General features: G+C 41.1%; 1 protein-coding gene across 1 annotated transcript in view; it reads right to left on the reverse strand.

Moving 5' to 3' along the window:
* Positions 1 to 1183: 1183 nt before the first annotated feature.
* The window catches only part of LOC145412392 (DNA polymerase kappa-like), an 80856-nt gene continuing 61004 nt past the window's right edge, over positions 1184 to 21035 (reverse strand). Inside the window, exons 4-7 of the mRNA XM_080282281.1 lie at positions 19386 to 19675; positions 16118 to 16204; positions 5974 to 6098; positions 1184 to 2626 (exon numbers count right to left, since the gene is read on the reverse strand). Of these exons, the coding sequence (XP_080138407.1) occupies positions 1184 to 2626; positions 5974 to 6098; positions 16118 to 16204; positions 19386 to 19675 (1945 nt within the window). The remainder of the gene's footprint in view (positions 2627 to 5973; positions 6099 to 16117; positions 16205 to 19385; positions 19676 to 21035) is intronic.

The raw sequence follows: 21035 nt of genomic DNA on the forward strand, positions 1-21035 counted from the left end.
GAATGTTTTTGGTGTATCTAAATGATAAGTGAGTGGAAACTTGGCCCAATGGATTGGGCAAATTTGAGCTGTCTGGACATTGCTACTCCTCACCCTGCCCTAGGGTGGGAAAGGAGGTCTGGATGATGATGATGATGATTATATATGTATGTATGTATGAATCAGATAGAGCCAGGTTCCCTGGGGGCTTGAAAGATGGGTGAATGGAAGCATGGCCCACTGGACTGCACAAATTTAGGCTGTCTGAATATTTTTAATCCTCATCCTGCCCTCGGGTGGGAAAGGAGGTCCGGATGATGATGATGATATATCACCACTCACTTTTTACTTCAGTTTTAGTTCCTTTGCAGTTTCATGACCACTCACAATCCATTTAAAAAACTTCTAACTTCTTCACACTCCACCATATTACCCTTCTGGGTACTCTGTCAAAGGCCTTCTCACAGTCCACAAAGACTGTCATTCACTCTTGACCAAAATCTTCCCTTGGAGATGTCTTACAGTAAGGATAACATCTGTAGGTCCTCTGACCATCATGAAACCAAGCAGTCTCATTTAAGCTCATTATCTCCCAGATCATGCTTGAATGCTCTTTCCAAAATGTTCATTGTATGGTCTAAGAGTTTCTGGCATCTTTAATTAATTCATTCTGGTACATCACCCTTGCCTTTACACTTTACAGATATACATCATCACACTTTTTAACCATTTATCTGGTACAAAACCTTACTGATCATCACATCAAAAGGATCAGTTCATAATTTCATACCAGTATCACCTGGTGGTTTAATGGGTACTGGAATAGCACTGAAGTCGGAGGGGCCCATAAGGGATTACACCTGAAGGATGCCTGGGATTTATTGCTCACATAATGCCACTCAGGGCTGAGTGTGGTTCAGTATTCTCATTTTAAATATGGGGGGTGAGCAGCTTAGCTCTTGGTCCCTATCCTCCTGATGGAGCGGAACAGGGTTGGATAATGATGAAAGATGATGATAAATGCATTCTATATTACTGGTATATCTGACATTACTGGAGAGAGAGTACTGATAGTGTTGGTGGATAAATGGCTAGGCATCTAAACTAAGAAGCATTGTTTTAGTATGAACACCATTTACACTACATCAGCTATAAGAATGATACAATACAAGACTACAATACTATAAAACTATTTTCATGAATACTATGAGAGATACCTATCAAGTGTGTTACAAACCTTTTTCACCTTTTCAGTTTTCTTGCTTCTACTGCTTCCCTTCCTCTTAATACTGCTAGAAGGCTGAGAGATATCTACTGGTTCTGCATTAAGGCTTTTTTGTAACATTTCATTAATGCCCTTCTCTGATCTTCTGAACTGGACATCCATTTCTCGCTGCATCTGGCTGAAGGCCGATTTATTTAGGCATTCATCAACATGCTTGTTTAACAAATCATAATCACTGAAATTCCTCTGGTCACACACTGGACACAAGTAACCTTGGCTGGAGCTTGAGCATTCAGAGCTTGTACTTCTAACATTAGTAACACTTTCTGTAGGTATCCTGTGAGTATTAGTATCCTTATGTGACTGAATATTTTGATACTCGGTATGCTTATTCACTGGTTTCCATTTAATGTTATAATCATCACTGTGGGCATTTTGAGACTTTGCTTTTTTCACATCAGTGATACTGGTATCTAGATCTGAATCACACGATGCACTGTTTTCAAGACAAAAATCCAGGTGATTGTTGAACTCAGTCAAATTTTTTACTTTCACCAATTTGCCACAAACGGAACATTCATACTGCTCCATTTCTCTTGCACCATAATTCTCACTGACTTTGGAAAGAAACTGATCTATTAACAAATTTTTCATTTTTACATGATTTTTACTTCTGCTTTTTCCCAAAGACTTATATTTTGTTTTTTCCGAAGACTCTGGCTGTACACTTCCCACTGATGGTTCATCACTTCCATGTAAGTAAGCTGGAAGCTCCTCTGTGCTTACCATACATCTACTCTGTTCCTTGGAATGATGCAAATTTTCATTTCCAGTGACAGCATCAGATAAGCTGACTCGACTCTGAGCAACCTTTGAAAACATTTGCCTCAGGGTGGCCTGGCGATTAGGTCCCATATCTGCAGCATTCATGAGGGATGACATGCGCACTCCAAGCAAGCGAAGGGACAGGGGACCATCAGATGTATTCATTTCATGGAGGAGAAGGCGATGAGCTGTGGTGGCCAGGATCTCTGGGTCATGAGTCACCTCACCCAGAGTCTGTGCTCGACTCCTGACCTGAAAATCAGTGGTCTTTATCTTGAGAGTGAACACCTTCCCAACAATGCCCTTCTGTTCCATTTCATCAGCCAACTCCTGACACAGGTCCTCTGTCAGCTTGAAGAGGGTTAATCTATCTGAGGTTCCTTTGAATGTGGTCTCTGTGCTTATCGACTTTCGTTCTTTTTCTGTCCAGGCAGAGAGGCTGGTGTGACCAAGGCCTAGTGCTACACTCATGAAAGTGTGGATACTGGTATCTGAGAAGAGGAGCTTAAGAAGTCCCCGCTTCTCCATGAGGTGTGAGCACTGGGTGATTCCCAAGGCATTTAGGTGCTGCTCAGTCACATTCCCAATGCCACTCACCTGAAGAGAAAGATGAAAATTTTATAAACATTATGTTAATGAACAACTGAATGGTGGCTTCAAGTAACCACACATATTCACCTGGGTCTTTAAAAATTAATGTGTCAAAACTATATTTTAAAAAATGGAAAAGACAACATATCTCAAAAAACTGCTTTAGTATATTACCTTCAAACTAAATTGTTGCCTAGTGTCACCATAAAGCTGATACTGACTACCATATTTCTCAGAAGAGAAGATGCTGCACCGTGTAAGACACACCCCAATTTTGGAAGGGCAAGACAAGGGAAAAAAGTTTTTGACTCAACCAACACCCACTACAACTTTAGCTTGATATAGCTCCATTCACCCAAATGCATACTCACCTTGCAATATCTCCATTTAGTACTATTTGTCAACCAATAGTTTTACTATTACTGATTATAACAACTAAAATAGTGAAAATCTGTGTTACATTCATACACTGAAAGACTACACTTATCACCATCCTTCAGCTCCTTTATTTGACCCTGAACAAGGTGGGTTTCTATAACCTCCTGTACATATTCACCTCTCACTATCCCTACTCAATTCTATTCATCAGTCTAATATCTATGAGTGAAAATCTGCAAAACACTCATACATCTGTACACCAGAAATTGCTTCAGTCCACTCTTCTCTGATACGCTTGACCCAGCTGGGTTTGTTCACAAGTTGTTTGATTGCACATAGAGTTATCAGCATGATTCATGCAGAGAGAATATAAAGTCACACAAAACAAACAAGAAGCAGTGCCAAGGCACAGCTTCTTTATATATATATATATATATATGGTGAACTGAGGGAATTTTTCTCTTTGAAGGTTGGGTTGAAACAGGGATGTGTCATGTCTCCATGGTTGTTCAATCTGTACATGGATGGGGTAATAAAAGAGGTACAAGGTAGGGTAGCGGATGTTGGAGTGGCCCTGGTGAGAGAGGGTAGTGTTTGGAAACTCTCTGTACTGTTGTTTGCAGATGATACTGTGTTGTTGAGTGAAGACGAAGGAGAACTGCAAGGCTTGGTGGATGAGTTTGGGAGAGTGTGTAAGAAACGGAACCTAAAGGTGAATGTAGGGAAGAGTAAAGTGATGGTCTTTGAGAGAGGTGAAGTCAGTGAATGTAGAGCAAGATTAGATGGTGAGGAATTGGAAAATGTGAGTACGTTTAAGTACTTGGGTAGTGTGATGAGTAAGGATGGAGGTTTGAAGGGTGAAGTGCTTGAAAGGGTACAGCAGGGAAGAAAGGTTGCTGGTTCCTTGAAAGCAGTGATAAGACGCAGGGAAGTGAGTGTGGAAGTAAAAAAGTTACTACATGACAGTACTGTGATACCAATTCTAACGTATGGAAGTGAAGCTTGGACGCTGTTGGAAGGACACAAGTCAAGAGTGAGAGCAGTGGAAATGAGTTATTTAAGAGGAGCCTATGGAGTCACATGGAGAGACAGGCTGACAAATGAGGATATAAAGAAGCGTTGTGGTGTGGATGTGGATGTGATAGGAAGTGTTTGGAGGAATACACTGAGGTTGTTTGGCCACGTGGAGAGGATGGAGGGTGAAAGACTGACGAAGAGAGTGTATGTGAGTGAGGTGGAGGGGGAAAGAGGGAGACGGAGGCCGAGGATGAGATGGAGGGATGGGGTGGAGAGGTATATGAGAGAGGGGGGTGTGAGTTGGGTGCGGGGCAATGAAATGGTAGGGGACAATGACGTGGAGGCGATTTGTTTGTGACCACCCCGAACAGGATTGAGGCTTCTGGGAATATGTATATATATATATCTATATATATATATATATATATATATATATATGTATCTATATATATATATATATATATATATGTATGTGTGTGTGTGTGTGTGTGTGTGTGTGTGTGTGTGTATACATATACAGTATATGTGTGCACGTAATATATATATATATATATATATATATATATATATATATGTGTGTATATGTATAGATAGATAGATATATACATAGATAGATATACAGATAGATAGATATACACAGTATAGGGAGTCCCCGATATACAAACCCCCAAGACAGAAAAATTCAAAGGTACGAAATTGAAAAATATAGGACAAATTCCCCAATATGAAAGGCATATGCTTCAATGGTATGAAAAGCACTAAAAGAAACTGTTTCAAATTTGGCACGTGACCGACCGCAGCACCACTTTCATATACGAAGAGGCAAGCAGCTACCTCCGCTTCGTCCCAGTCTGTTCCCTTGTGGCAAACTGCACATGGCCACTCTCCCTCGTCTTTGACAGTACCACCACCAACTTTAGATATCATCACTTTTGTTTTATCTGCATTTACCCTTAAGCCCTTGTGCCCCATACCATCTCTCCACTTCCTAAACCTTTCCTCCGCCTCCCTTTCGTTCTCTATAATCAACACCAAATCATCAGCATACAACATCTCCCACAGGAGTCCGTTTCTAAAGTCATGTGAGAGGGCTTCAAGTACCATGATAAACAACATAGGACTCAAAACTGACCCATGATGCACACCAACATTCACGGCAAACTCATCACTCAAATCTCCATTCACTCTTACCTGGGTGCGAGCACCCACATACATAACCATAACCACCCTAACCAGCACTCCTCCAAGCCAAGCTTTCTCATTGACCACTTCACCACCTCTCTAGGGACTCTGTCAAAGGCCTTTTCCAAATCAACAAAAACAAAATAGAGATCCCTTCTCCTACCAATATATTTTTCCTGAAGCTGTCGAACAATGAATATGGCATCAGTGGTCCTCCTACCTGGCATAAACCCAAACTGCATTTCATCAATATTCACTCTTTCTCTAATCATACCTTCTAAAACTCTCTCCATTATATATATATATATATATATATATATATATATATATATAATATGTAATGTGTGTGTATGTATTCCGGCATACACTAGGTTAAACGGCCATTTTCAGTCCATCCAGTTCTCAAATGCAAAAATTATCTAGTAAATAGTCTTACTTTAAACACCAGGCCAACTCATAAACAGTCTTTTATTTTGAACATGACCTTTTCAGAAGCAATATGTTCAGACATACTGAATAATCAGATCATGATTGTGATTACACTGCTTAACATAAGTATCTCTGGAAAGGAATAGTTTCTGTTGACACTCTGTATTTATTTCATCTTCTTAGCACTTCTGTACAGTTTATGAGCCATGGCAAGCGATAACTTGCAAAGCTCTGAAATAAAACACATAAACTCTTTAAGTTACCCAATCTTTTCACTAAACATTTCTATCCATGGGATCAAAATCAAGTGTGAATGTATCCAAATGCTTTAATTAAGACTAACATACCTTGCGGATAGGAAGTGTTGCAATAAAACTCTGAATGCGTTCTAGATCAGGGGGTAGGTAAAACTGACCATTGGGCTTGTTCATGTCACTGCAGACCTTGGCCAACCGAGTGTTTGGAGCAATACCTGGTGAAGAAAGGAATCCACAATACTGATATGGTCAACACAACATAAGTACCGGTAATATAGCTATCTTAACCCTTTAACCGTGGGGTGTCACTTTCGTGACGCTTCGGAGCAAGGGATCATACCGCGGGGCGTCACTTTTGTGATTCTGTGTTATTTTGAATTCGCCTGGGCTTTCAAGTGGTAGCATGTATCATCTATCAGTACTGCCAATGTCCAACACTAGTCAGCACTCCTAATCTCATCTGTACTCCCATCCATTGTTGACAATTTAGCCATTTCTCCCCCCTCTTGACTCCCCTCCCTACCTTCCCTCCATTACCCCCTCCTCTCGCCTGCCCGGCTAGTGCTACGCTAAGTAAATCTTCCCTGGAATTTTCCACTGATTTCATCCATTGAAATAAGCCCTATGCCCTATTCTTATACCAAATAATATATACCAAAAGGAAATAAGGTAAGTGAGAGTGCCATACACCTGGAATTGGCTAATTATCACCTGACAACACCTCACGTGCACTCATTCGCTATTTTTCGCTGTTTATTTCCCCTTAAAATATGCCGTATAATCTATTCTCATACTAAAAATATATATAAGGAGGGAAGGGAGAAGCCTCAGTCATATTTACATTCACCTGGAACTACCTAATTTTAATGTATTGTCTAGATTTCCTGCCAATCATTTCACTGCTATATATTAGCAGCTCTCAAGAGGCTGACGTTTGCAGTAATGCATTTCCCTAGTTAGGCCACCCCGGCCCACCCCTATCAGTTCACTGTCATCTTCCAAGGTGAAGGTATGTCAGTTCGCTCCTGCTAACTTCGGCCGCTTTTTGGCCCCATGCAAAGGGCCCTATGACCTTTACCCCCTACTAAACCTCGTGTGGAAAGAGGTAAAGGGCTGACAATTGAAAGAGAGTGACTATGATCTTTCTGTTGAGTAAAACAGTGCAAGTAGAATTGTAAATAATGTGTAAAGAGCAAGTGAAGAAATGAATGTAAATACAGTAATCACTCTAATATCCGGACGCCCAATAACCGAACATCCCCACTAACCGAACCTTATCGACCTGGGATCAAACATTCCCAAAATGGTCCGAAAATCCCAAAAAAATTAAAAAAAAAAATCGATTTTTTGCCGTCCGTAATTTGAACTTGCCGTGCGCGCCGCGGGAGAGCATTGTTTTGGTTCGTCATTCCTCCGACGTCCGATAGAGCGCCGCTGCATCCTCCCCACTTCCCGCCTGTCTCTCACCGCGACTGGACCTATGCTCTTCGCAATGGCTGCCCACGTGCTCGCTTTTGTGGTGGTGCCGTACTTGCTGCAAGGCCTCCTGCTGCTCTCTGCCCTCCTCTTAGTGTGTGTGATGATGGCCCCGCCTCCTGAGAAAAGGAAGAGAGTGGTGTTGACTCTGGAGAAGAAACGGGAGATATTGGAGAAAGTTGATGCGGGTTGGTCTTCTTCACGCATTCTCCGCGAGTTCAACCTGGCCCGGTCGACTTTGTTCGATATCAAACGTTCCCGAGACAAACTCATGCAGTACATGGCTGACTTCTCGTCGAGAAGCAAACGCAACGTGGAAAGGAAGGTTATGTTTACCCCCAAGTTTGCAGAAATCGACCGATCCACGTTGATTTGGTACCGACAGCAACGTGCAGCTGGTGTGATGGTACGTGGAACGGAGCTGAAGGCTGCTGCTGAGAAGTTTGCAAGGCTTCACGACGCCCTAGACTTCAAGGCATCCGAGGGTTGGCTCTTCGCATTCAAGTTGCGACATGGCCTTACTAACCGTAAAGCACATGGCGAAGCATTGGACGCTAACGAGGATGGAGTGGACGAGTTTCGGCACAAGGTGAAAGGCTTGATCGACAGGGAGGGCCTCACTCTCGGTCAAGTCTATAACGCTGACGAAACTGGCCTATTCTATCGCTCGGTGCCAACGAACACTCTAGCCGATGAGACGGAGAAGCGTGTACCTGGCCGCAAGCTTTCTAAGGAACGGATATCTGCTTTGTGTTGTGCCAGTGCTAACGGCATGCACCGGCTTAAGCCCGTTATTGTTGGCCGTGCAAAGCAGCCTCGGTGCCTTCGTGGGGTGATGGATGTCCTTCCTGTCGTATGGTACCATTCTTTGAAAGCATGGTTCACAGCTGTGATTTTCAAAGACTGGTTTCACCGTCACTTTGTCAAGGAGGTCATCCAGTACCAGACGAAGACACTGGGAATTCCTCGCGACCAGGTAAAGGCTCTCCTTCTCCTCGACAATGCACCTGCCCACCCGTGCGACAAGGACTTGGTTGCTGAGAATGGCCGTATTAGGTGCATGTTTCTGCCACCTAATACGACTGCTCTCATTCAACCCATGGACCAAGGAGTGATCGTGGCAACAAAGCGCCTGTACCGTCGGAAGTTCCTGGACGAGGTGATGGTTGTTCTCAAGGACGAGGACGAGCGCAGGGAAGGACGTGACACTCGAGGCAAGCGGACTTTGGAAAACCTTCGCCACTACAACATCAAGTCTGCGCTGTACAACTGGGCTAGTGCATGGAAGGAAGTCCCTGTGAAAACTCTTGAAATTGGTTGGTCTCGTCTGCTTCTCGGAACAGATGTGGAGTACGATTTCCTAGGGTTTGACGTGGATGACTTCCATGCACGGCTACATACGCACGGCGACGATGTTGATGTGGACAATGTTCGTGAGTGGTTGGACGACGACGAGGGCGATCCTGGGTATCAGACGTTGTCTGATATCGAGATCGCGTCTTCGGTTGCTGGTGTCAGTCCCGAACTTGAAGATTCCGACGACGAAGGCGATGATGATGCGGACTCCTCTCAGCAGGACACTACTCCAGCCATCCCCAAGCTGAGCGCACCCCGGGAACATCTAGAGTTCGTCCTAGACTACCTGGAACACCCGGACTGCGACAGGGAGATGGGGCCCTTGGGACTCGTGGAGGAAGTGCGTGCTTTCCGGCAGCGCATCATCAATCGCCAGAATCGTCGGTCCTTGCGTCAGTCAACGATTGACAGTTTTTTCAGGCCCGTGACCCCCGCTGTGGCAAGCCCTGGTTCCACTCCGTTGCCTCCCCAAGACAGGCCCTCATGCTCCGAGCCACAGCCCAGCACATCAGCTACAGTGGAGTCACCGCTCGATGTGAGTTTGCGGCTATCTTCAGAGTCTTCTGTAGTCGGTACGCCATCACCTCGACCCACCGATGCACCCCTTGGTCGCCTGCCAGTGATACTCTCGGACTCTGACAGTGAATAAACAGCAAGAACTCCTCCACTAGACCACACGGGAATTTTGAGTGTTGTGCAGTGAAAAAAACGGTGTGTTGTGTTAAGGTTTTCGAAATGAGAGAAAAGACTCAGTGGAAACAAAATTTAACGTAACTAACCTTCTTTGTTTTGGCTTTAGAAATTTTGAAAAGATTGGGAAAAGTTAATGTGCAACACTAAAGTTAACTGGAACATTATTTGGACTAAAGTGAACACTGTGAAGAGAACGGACTTCTGTGTGTTATTGACTAAGTTCAGTGCAAGACTTCAGGAAGAGTGTACTGCAAGTGCTTCAGGAAATCGTTCTTACTGTCAGAGTCCGAGAGGAGGCGGTTATTCATCGAGGTGGCCAGGGACTTGCTGTAAATAGCCAGAATGTTTCATATTGTACTTTTTTCCATACTATACTTACCAGAATGTTTCATACTGTACTTTTTTCCATACTATACTTACCTCATGCATGTGCAGTAGGAATGTGTTTTTCAGAGTTAGGCTAGGTTAGGGTCCATAAGTACCAGAATGTTTATTAATGTATGAATATACTTCTAAACCCTCATTTTATGTTTCTTTTGCATTTATTTCAGTAATTTATGTGCCTTATTGGTGTGATTTGGGTCTTAAATAGGTGCTATGCATGTCCAGAGGGAGTTGTATAGGTGTTTCTCTGAGTTAGGGTCCATAAGTACAAGTCCATAAGCTGGGGCCCAATATCCGGACGAAACCAATAACCAAACCTACCGATGGCTCTATTGATCCGGATATTGGAGGGGTTACTGTATAAGTGAACAGTGGAAAATAGTTTTATAAGTTACTTCAAGTGACAGTGCATAACACAGTGTAAATAAAACAGAAATGTAAATAAAGTAAATAAAATAGAGAACGTAAATAGAAATGTAAATGAGTAGTATTATAAGAATACGAGTATATATACTAGGAATAATGAAAGTGAAAGTTTCACTCTAGCATGTATGAATACTATGAGTTATGAGAGTGAAGGTGAAAGTGACATTCACTCTCAATGCTAGTATACAGGACGAGAAAGTGAATGCTACGTATTTTACTGAAAGAAATTGAATGCCTACAGTGACAATAAACTACTATTACTGAAGGAAACTTATGGATAAAGACTGTAGATATATATAAGTGTTATATAGTAATAGAAATATAAACTGTGAGTGTTTTTATGAATAATAAATGACAACACCAGCGGCGAACTAGCGCAAGTGGGAAGGTCATATGCCCTCGTAATTTTCATTGCTTTCACAGAGTTTTTTTTTTTTTTTTTGAATATGGATTTCAAACTATTTGAGAATCATAGAAAAGTGTTTCTAGTGATAATATCAGGCTGTGGTAATCATATTACAGGTTGTCGTGAAGTGTAAAGTGCAGACTTCGTTACCCAACTTCAGAGGTCTCAAGTCCTACGGTACTCGATGAAGGCTCAACAAACACCCCAGGAGAAAGCTGAAGGTATGTGCCATAGGCATATGTGATTTTCATATTCTAGGACTAATAACTGATTTCTAACAAATATTTTTAGAGAGTCTGTCGGAGCACGAATACGCCTGCGGGTGCCGCAAGAAAAAGCGAAATAAGCCCGCAGTTAAAGGGTTAATGATAACAGAGCTATCTTAACGACCAACTAACTTTCTATCAGCCAATCCCATATTACTATTTCAAGGTGTACAATAACATAAATTACAGGTAAACACCTAACTTTGAAACAATAATCCAGTGGAATTATGAGGCCATAACATTAAAAAGTATTTCAACCAAATCTCATCAATAAAGCTGAAACTTAACATATATGGATAGGTTCCTCCAATCAATGCTCAGATAATCATCTCTGGGGTGAAAAAATATGCCTGAGCAGCAGTGAGATACATTTTTCATTAACCCCTTAATGACTGTGCCTTCAGAATTTACAGGGTCCCCTGGCCAACCCTTGGGCCATTTTTTCAAGTTTTTATCTATCTATCTATATGCCTAGGCTGCTTACCCCAAGGAAAGGGAGGTAGCCGAGACAGGACGACACACTCCCCATTTACTCATCCATTCAAACACATTCATTCGCATCTTAGCCCCAAGGGGAGAACTGACAGATCCTCACCGCACCACACCGCACAAGGGTCAACTGCGCAATGCAATCAGTGACATCTGCAGCAGGGCCCGACAGCAGAGCTGGTTTACCCCTGCCACATCATAACAGACTCATCCCCTTACCCGCACCTGACCTGACTAGCTGATCAAGTTTCGAAAGTCAAATTTTTTCTTTACCAATTTGAAGAGAATCATCTGGCACACCTGAAAATGTAATTTTTAGCTCCCTAAACCCAACCTGTGATTCCTTAAGAACTGTGGAAAAATTCACAAAATGACTACAAAGACATCAATGAAAACTATGCAAAAGGGCAATAATATACCATACTAACATATATATTGTCACGTAGCTTTAGTTCTGGGCAGTGACACCGACTGATCCCGAACAGGGTGCGTGACAGAACCCACAAGAGTTGGTATTTCGTGTCATAAATGGTCTGTAATCCTTTTGTTTCCTTTCTCTGAGGTTACCCTGTATCATAATTCTTCTATCACTCATGATTCTCATGTATCACCATGTATGTTAGAAACAGTCTTCTTGAATGGATTTGCATACTGTGGAGTAAGGTAGAGAGTCTAAAATTCTGCATTCCCTAAAACTTGTATTTACATTCACCAAAACAATGTACCACAATAGAGTATGAACCACATTACACACCAAATAATGAACACCCTAATGATAATAACACAGAAATACACATAGTTCTGCTATATGAGTCTGCAGATAACATCCCTCACAAATACAGATATATACAGGTGTACAACCACAACCCGGCTCCGCCGACCACAGACCAGCCCTCGTCACCTTCCCCCTTCACAGTCCAAGGTAGTTCTGTTCACTCCCTCCTCACCAGCTTCCTCTACAAAGCTGTTCAGAATTCGAATGAATCTGAACCTCCGAAGTCCTGGACCCTCAACACCTGACGACATCGCAGACGTGTGCCATAACATGGTCCACTCATTCAGTCTCTTTTCCAAATGCATTCTGAGGTTGCGAATGGAGGAGGGAGATACGGGTTTCGAACAGGCACCAGTGGATGGTCAGGTGAGCCGTGTCGTATCTCACTGTCAGCTACATAACAATATATTGTATATACAGTTACCTGTATATATACATATATATACAGTAAAAGTCCATTAATTCGAATGGCAGTGAACCGAGAATCATTCGGATTATCAGATTTCATGGATTTTTGGGTGGGACCCCTAAGACACTTAATTTCATGTTTAAACTGAAATTTTTCTGAATGGATCACTTTTCATTCATTCATAATACAATATGGCACATATTAACATTACGTATTACACAAATTTTTTACTTAATAATGTACTGTATTAAGTCTTCATACAACACAAGCTAGGTTATGCAGAACCTCATGCAAAATCAACTTCGCACTAAAACGTGACATATATTTACATGTAAAATGGAGGGTTAGGTTCTAGGAGCCTCGTATTTTTCATTAAAAATATATTTAACATAGAATATTACAAATACATCTGCTTTAAGGCACTAAAGACAGTGTGTTTACATACAATCTCACCGACTGGACGCATCAGTGCATAGCTGCTGCATTCTGACCTAACCTAAATGATTAGTTTTGACCCATAATACTCCCCATAAAAAAGCTCCCCATCTCACGCTCGCTCTGCCCCACTCTGACTGTGTGCCGCACCCAGTGCTGTACATAATGAAGGCAATCTGTAAATATTTTCATGTATGTGTAAGTTGTAAGTATTTTCTCGTAAGTGTAAGGACTATATAGTGAAGCCAAGTTGTAAATACCTTCTTGTAAATGCCAGGACTGTATGTAATGAAGTCAGGTTGTACCTATCTTCAAGTGTAAACTAATGCATTCGCAGTGAGAAAGACATGCAAATTGTGATAGATGCTGACATAATAGGTAATCAGAAAAGTGTACTGAACATTGCTATACCTTCCCAGCATAAATACCTGAGTATACCTTACATAGAAAACAGCTTACTCTCACATACATGATGAGCATGAGAGAGCGGCTATACCTGTACATGAGTGTGCACGACTCAATAAAACTCATTTCCGAGCGTCAGTGAGCATTTTAATGGCGAAATTCATTGTCTCCACATCAAAATCTATCAATTTAGCCAAAAGAGAGAGAGAGAGAGAGAGAGGTCGAAAAATGGCCAGCACTGGGGTGACCCATAGGGCTAAAAACCACCGGCACACAGCGGGATAATTATGGCCACCCTGCATCAAGCATATTTTGTCACGAATCATTTTCAGTGCTCATAAAAAAAAAGAAGAAGAGAAAAAATGCAGTGTGAAACTTTTTGAAAGCCATTAGTCATCAACAATAAAGAGAAAAAAAGATATAAAGAAGTCGTCAGAATGGAGTGACTGCGTATCACACTTCTCAATACAGTCACTACTCATTATAAGATGGGGTTACGTCAGGTCATACCTTAACGTATAACGAGTTTATCATAAATCGGGAGATTGAAATACATTATAAAAGGGGGGTTACGTCAACTCAGCTTCCCAAAGCCACCTACCCAAGACTGAAACAAAAATGACAATCCACCTTAATCACTTTCTATGTCAGTCCAAGTTGTCTCCAAGACCAAAACAAACACAATCACACCAATACAGCCAGCGTTACTCATGTACAGTAGATAGTTGCAACAACACAACAATCACACTTGCGTAACACTGGCCTGGTGCTACACGATGTATAGGCCTACCATAGTATGATGCTTGGCTGAGAGGTGACGATAGCAGGGAGGCACATGTGAACGAGTGGAAAAGACAGGGCCTTGAAGGAGTGGCGGGGCCGCAACTGAACCAAAACAATGCTCTGCACACTGGGGCCACCATCTTGCCTAAGAGAAGTGACAGTCACCTTGTGTGTGCCTGGCGCTTTGTATGAAATTTTCCAAGGGTAATATCGTTATAGCAGGAAATTCATTGTAAATCGAATTTTGGGGTGGAACTTTTCTGTTATTGTTGTACCGAATTATCGTATAGCAGATCAATGTATAACGAGTAGTGACTGTACACACGAATGCAGTAATCATGAAAAATAAATAAATCAGCCAAAGAGTATAATTTGTATGACAATATAATTCACAAGAACTCGGCTCACATAATTATCTTACCTAACTCTTTATGTCAACACGTAGTGTCTTCACGTATCATAAGATCCAAATTTTCTCAACCAAAGACAGTCAGTTCATAACAAAGATCGAGAACAAAGCCTTCTCTATCTCTCTCTCTCTCTCGTAGCACTATAGACGAATACACGAATTTTACTGCTCCTTCATCATTAACTTTTTTTTCCAACAAAGAAAACTATCCACATCGTAAACATCCCGACTCATTTTATCTGTCTAATCGTTTGCATTTAAGTTCCAATATTGTCCAACAATTTACATTTTCATTTAGAATAAATGTTTTTCTTGTGTTCATAGCACTTTCAGGGTGCTTAGGCATAATAAAGTCAGTTTGGAACCACGTGCTCAGTTCTGAGGGGAAACGAGGAGTAAGGAAATAAACAAATAAACTTCTCATCGCAGCAACCGTTCGCACAACACTGAGGCAGCGAGGTAGGCAGCAGGCTGTGGCAGAGGGTACAGGGATCACGTGGGTTGGGTCGGGTCGAGGAAGCCAATCAGTGACCGACATAAGCATCACACACGAGTTTTATCTGGAAATCCAATACCAAAGTGCACCCATTTCCCACAGTTTCTCTCATGCAATTGAGTGGTATTACCGTGCTATTAATTAATTATGGGAGAAATTAAATGCCCGTGTTTTTGTAAGATTGTTGTTTCGTTTGGTACACATATAAAACGTGTAATGGAAAAAAACAACTTACCTTTTATGCTTGTAGGGTTGTGGGTTGTGCATTGTAGAGTGGGCTGCGAGAGTGAGGGGTGCTTGTCTCTCTCCCATCTCTTCCCAGGTCAAAAGCAAACTTTGATAAGCAGTCACTGTCTGAGAAACTCACTTTCTGTCTTTTCTCAACTTTCTTATTCTTTCTTACACTAACACAAACTTTCTTAGTTAATCTTACACTACTATAGTGTACTTCCTTAGTAATACTTACTACATTACCACTAACATATACAGTACTTAAGAAATAGTTCTTTACACACAATTTTGTCAATCTTGCAACAAGAGGGAGGTGAAGCAATGGCCTCATCCTCGGAGTCATCATCATCATTGTCCTCTGCAGTTAGACTCTGGTACCACTCGTCTGTTTCATTGCCAGAGGGGTCATCAATGCTGCTTGCTCAGTCTTCATCACATTCACTGAAGTCGTCATCACTCTCCCCATCCTTGAAGAGTTCAGCCCTGATTTCTGGGCTTGTGAGGCCCTGGTGTGACCACAGAGGTTGGCAGTGTGAGGTGGTGCTGGTCTTGAGGGAAGCAAGAGACAGACGTCCACTCATGGCTGATTTGCGAGATGTACTGACCGCCTGAATGGTTTGGAAGGTAGAGTAGGTCAGTGTCAGCATCTCCTTTGTCCTTTTCCATGAGTGTTCGCAGTTTTTACAGATAGTGTTAATTTGATGCCACTGGCCATGCTACGGTAAAGCGTCATTCAATGATGGCTGCCATTTATGGGTTAAAAATTTACCTCACACTTTACACATGTCAACAAACCTGCACTGGCTGTCAGCTGAGTCTTTGTGTAGATTTTCTCCCTCATCTCTGCCACCACAGCACTGGCCATACTCCCCATATCTAGGTCTGTTGAATATTGTGCCCATTAAAAATACAAAATTTAACATTACAGTACAATCTACACACAATTTTACAAAATATCTGTGATACCATACATTCATCAAGTTAGTGGGATGTGGTGGTGACCATCATCCACTCACCTGGTGTAATGCTGCCTACTTCTTCCTTCACTTTTATCATTCTTTTATCTGTGTCTGCCCTCCTTCTCTTCCTATTCTCCCATCTTTCCTATCACATTTTATTACTCTCCTTTCCTTTTCAGACAGCTTCAAATTTATTGACAAGCCTAATGGTTTCCTGTAAGCCAGTTACAAAGGTGGGTGGTAACCATATAACTAACACATATCATGTTCCCTAGTGTTAACAAGTGGGTTGGCAGAGGGTTAGTGCCCCTCCCCATAAAACACCCCTTACAGAATTATGGCATCTGGCTATGGATAGATAGATCAAAAATAAGAAAAAAAGAACTGCATGCAAAGGCAACTTAAAGCAAAATCAACAGTGGAACATGTCTGTTGAGTGATACAGATAAAATGCACGGAAGAACAGCAACTGCCAGAAGATATGAATTATGCAGATCCAGTGGACAAAATATTTTAATTAGGTCACTGATATGGCCTTTAACTTTATTCATGTCCAGTGGATGAAATGATGAAAGCAAATGACCTGCCGCGGAACATGACTGGACTCAACTGAGAATTCATAACTGATGGGAGCATTATCTACCTGTAATTCATTTCTTATCAGACATCTTAGTTGTGATGAATGAAACAAAACTGGAAGCCAGTCAAGTAACAAACACAGAAGCTGGTTTCACAATTTTCTTCTAACCTAGCAAGTTATTCACAGGTGCAGTCAGTTTTTTTATACTGTCACATAAATTAGCTTTACTTGATAATATCTTGCCTTTTCGGCTCTTACAGAGTGGACATAGCTCCTCAACAGCCACACAATATAAAGAAAGTCAGTTGGTTTGTTGCAAGTACCATTTACATTCTGCATGCTTATGCTGTCTATTGAGAGAATTAATAGTTGAATCAAACCACATGTAATTATAGTGCACTATGACAACTTCACAACAATGATGATCAAAGACTGACTTCAGAATCATCAGATGAAAGATCGAAAACAGTTTAAAAGAAGATCTACTTCAGGACAGATCAAATGGTGGTCTGTGCTCTGAAAATTTCCGAACCTAATAACCTTCCTATTAAAAGAAATTAGGGATTTCAAAACCAAAAATGATCAAAGCATAAGCAAAGGCTGAAGAGTTAACTGTATCAGAGTCATCTAATATGTGGCTGCAGCCAGGGGGGCCAAATTCAAATCATGGACATGCCCTGTGATCAATTGTAATTTGAGTGAGACACATTACCTGGGTAAATAATTCTCGATCAATCGATCCAAGGAATACAGAAAAAAAGATTTCAACAGTGGGTTGTCCATCCAATGACCAAAATCACCACAAACATGCAGTTCCCCAGGTTTATGAGAAAATGCTTCACACAACTTACCAAACTGTTCCATGAATCTTAGTCAGTAGTTCAGTGGTCTTACCAATGAACAGTTGCAATTCCAATGGTTTGCTGCCATGAATTCAAACAAAACAGGAACAAAGTCATACTTTGTGTGAGAAACATTCATAAGTTCAGTGGAGTAAACGAGGTGTACAACTCCATCCAGACGGTCAGGAGCAGGCTTTGGAAAACTTATTACAGAATGTGTCTTGGGTAAAGCACTGCAAGCAATAATAATGCCAGATTTGTAAAACTTAATTTTAGTCAGACACAAATGTCATGGTACATTTCATAAATGCAATCCATCTTGTTAAGAATGGAATGAATGTTTAGAAGCTCAACTTTTAACTGGCTGTGTGGGGGGGGGATGTTACCAGCTGCTTGAGCAAAGTTGTTTTTTTCAATTACTGGTAATCTTTTTCCTCTGGAAAATCATAATTGGGCAATGTCTACTACAAGCAAAATGGACAACTGACTGATCTTTTATTGGAGAACTAATCGCAGAGCAATTTACACATTTGGGAGAGTCTTCATTATTACAATCCTTAGATTTATGGCCTCCAGCATAAAAAACACACATAGGTTAATCACTCTTTCTGGTACCAGTGGCAGATGCGTGACCAAAACCCAAGGCAGTAATGACACTGAGTAACCTAGAATCTGTCAGGGGCCTGGCATTTTGTTACACCAATACTGATGTAATTGTCTTGTTCTAGAAAGGAAATGCGCACTTCTAGGGACATCTTTAAGGCAGTAATTTTAATGTAAATTTCAACTCTTGTGAAGATAAACTTGAGGTTACAACCACTATTCACAAGCTTCTTGTTCAAAATGTCGGGAATGATGTCTAAGTTCTCCAGAGGAAAGAGACCTGTCACAGTTATTCTACAGACCATTTGCTTTGACTTCGACAAACACTAAGCAGTATTAGACCACCAAATGATTATTCAGTGTTTCATTCACTTTACTGTTGACCTCCAATGAAAAGAAATTCATTACAAGTCCACCAGCTTTAGTTTACAGGCAGCTATCAACTAGTACCGAGACAATGGCATCCCTTCAATAATTATTCACTATTCATTTTAATTTAAACTTTCTGCAGGTCCACAAATACCGTAAATACTTCACATTCTTTCTCACATGCTTTCTCAATATATGTCTTATTACCAATATCTGATCCACAAAACACCAACATTTTTCATAACATACGAGGACATGTGGAAAACAGATGACATATGTAATGGTATATAGGCATCTAAACTTTGGTATGGAAATGTGTCAATTATGTGAGATGTTGAAAGGCCAAACAGAAATATCTGTACTATGAAAAGGTAGGGATATTTTCAAAGAATGCATACAAACAAGGTGTCTATGTAAGTCTGTGAATCATGGTGTCTAAGGCTATAAATGCGAAACTGGATATAACGTTGGAAAAAAAGACAACTAACCTAATAAGAAAAATGAGAATGGATCAATACAGTATTGAGAAAAATGTAAAGGGGAGAGACTGAAAATGTAAGAAAAACATGTATGGATAAAGCAGACTTTGAAGGTATTCTGAATATTTATCCTTGCCTGAGGAAGGGAACAAAGCATCAGATATGATTAATGATGATGACTGACGATGACAACGATGATGATGAACACAAAATTATACAACAAACACCAACCTTCTGATTCATGTTGGAGAGCCTGAATGCTGTTGTGGAGATAGTCAGTAATGTCTAGGTATGCTTCATCCAAGGACATGGCAGAAAAGTTTGGGTCATACTCGGCAAACACTTCTTGCACCTGGCGACTCACTGCCCTGTATTTGTCAAAATGTGGTGGCACAATGACAAGCTCTGGGCACAGCTTCTTTCCAATAAACCCTGGCATGGCGGCACGAACACCGTATCTCCGGGCGGCATAGTTGCTGGTGCTCAGCATTCCTGGACCACCCACTGCCATTGGCTTGTTCCTGCAATACCACAGGGTTGACAATCAAATAGGGCAATTTTTAAAGAAATTATTTTCATGCCAATAACAAATCTGAAATATACCAAGTGGGTTCATTCATCACTTACCTACATTATGCCAGCACAACTGTCACCTGGTAATGCCATTATGAAATGTCAAACAGCCAACAGATCTGGTCAGAGCAATCAAAGTCCCTTTTAGTCAGTTCAGTCCACTCTAGTCAATTTTAGTCAATAAAGGTTACTTCAGGATCATTAGGATCCATTTAAAATCTATTCATGTCACTTATTCTATTAAAGTTGGTTCAAGGCCATGCAGAATACTCAATACTCAATGCTTATTCAGGTCCTTCACAACTAGTTTGACTCAGTCAGATCAATTATACCTCCTCTAAGGGCAATGCAGGACCTTTAAGATCCAATCAGGTCCATCAGCATCACTTCAGATACAATCTGGTCCATCAGTACCACTTCAGATTCAATCGGGTCCTTAAGTGTCAATTTACATTGTCAGGTTCGTCAGTGCCACTTTTGAAACAATGAAGTTCCTCATATCCATTTCTACCTAATCATGTCATTTCAGGTTAGATCAGGGCCATTCAAACCCAGCTACCAAATACGTCTGTCTATCAGGCATCTCTTGGAACAGCTGACCTAGTACTTTTCACGTGCCACATGCTTAAATTTGCTGCACTTTATAGGCAGATACCTGATCATTATTGTATTTTTCACTTTCTCTGTAAGCACTTAGAATCAGTGGATGGGTAGTCTGAATACACAGTACTTACCCATAACTTTTCATGCATGTGAATGCCCACTGTTTTCATCAGTACAGTATACTGGAGAACCTTATATATTAGAATACCTATATGTGCGGAACCTCGTGCTAAACTTTGTCTGTGCTACACTGTGACATATATTTACATGTCTAATAGGGGTTTACGTTCTGGAAACCTGATGGTTTCCTAAATTATACCTGTATACATAAAGATCCCCAAGAAATGCCACTGGATTGCATCCATGTCTACAAACTCCAAACTCTGACACGTGACTGCACACACCGTCAATGGTAAACATGAGTGCAGTAACCCTGAATAATAAAATGGTAAACCAAGCAGTATAAATTTATTTGAAAACATAACTTACAAGAAATAAATTCACATAACTATCTTACCTAACTTCTTATGTCAACATGTAAACTTTTCACATACAGCAGGAGCTGAATTTTTCTAACTCCCAGTCCGTCAGCTCGTAACAAGTCAGTCAAAAAATACTTTTTCACACTAAATGTGCAAATTCATGAATTTCCTGCTCCTCATCATTAACATATTAGAGCCTTTATCACTTTTTAACTATGAGGCT

Source organism: Coenobita brevimanus, chromosome 93 (assembly GCF_032717465.1).
Source record: "Coenobita brevimanus isolate Jiangsu-jjx chromosome 93, ASM3271746v2, whole genome shotgun sequence".
NCBI lineage: Eukaryota > Metazoa > Arthropoda > Malacostraca > Decapoda > Coenobitidae > Coenobita > Coenobita brevimanus.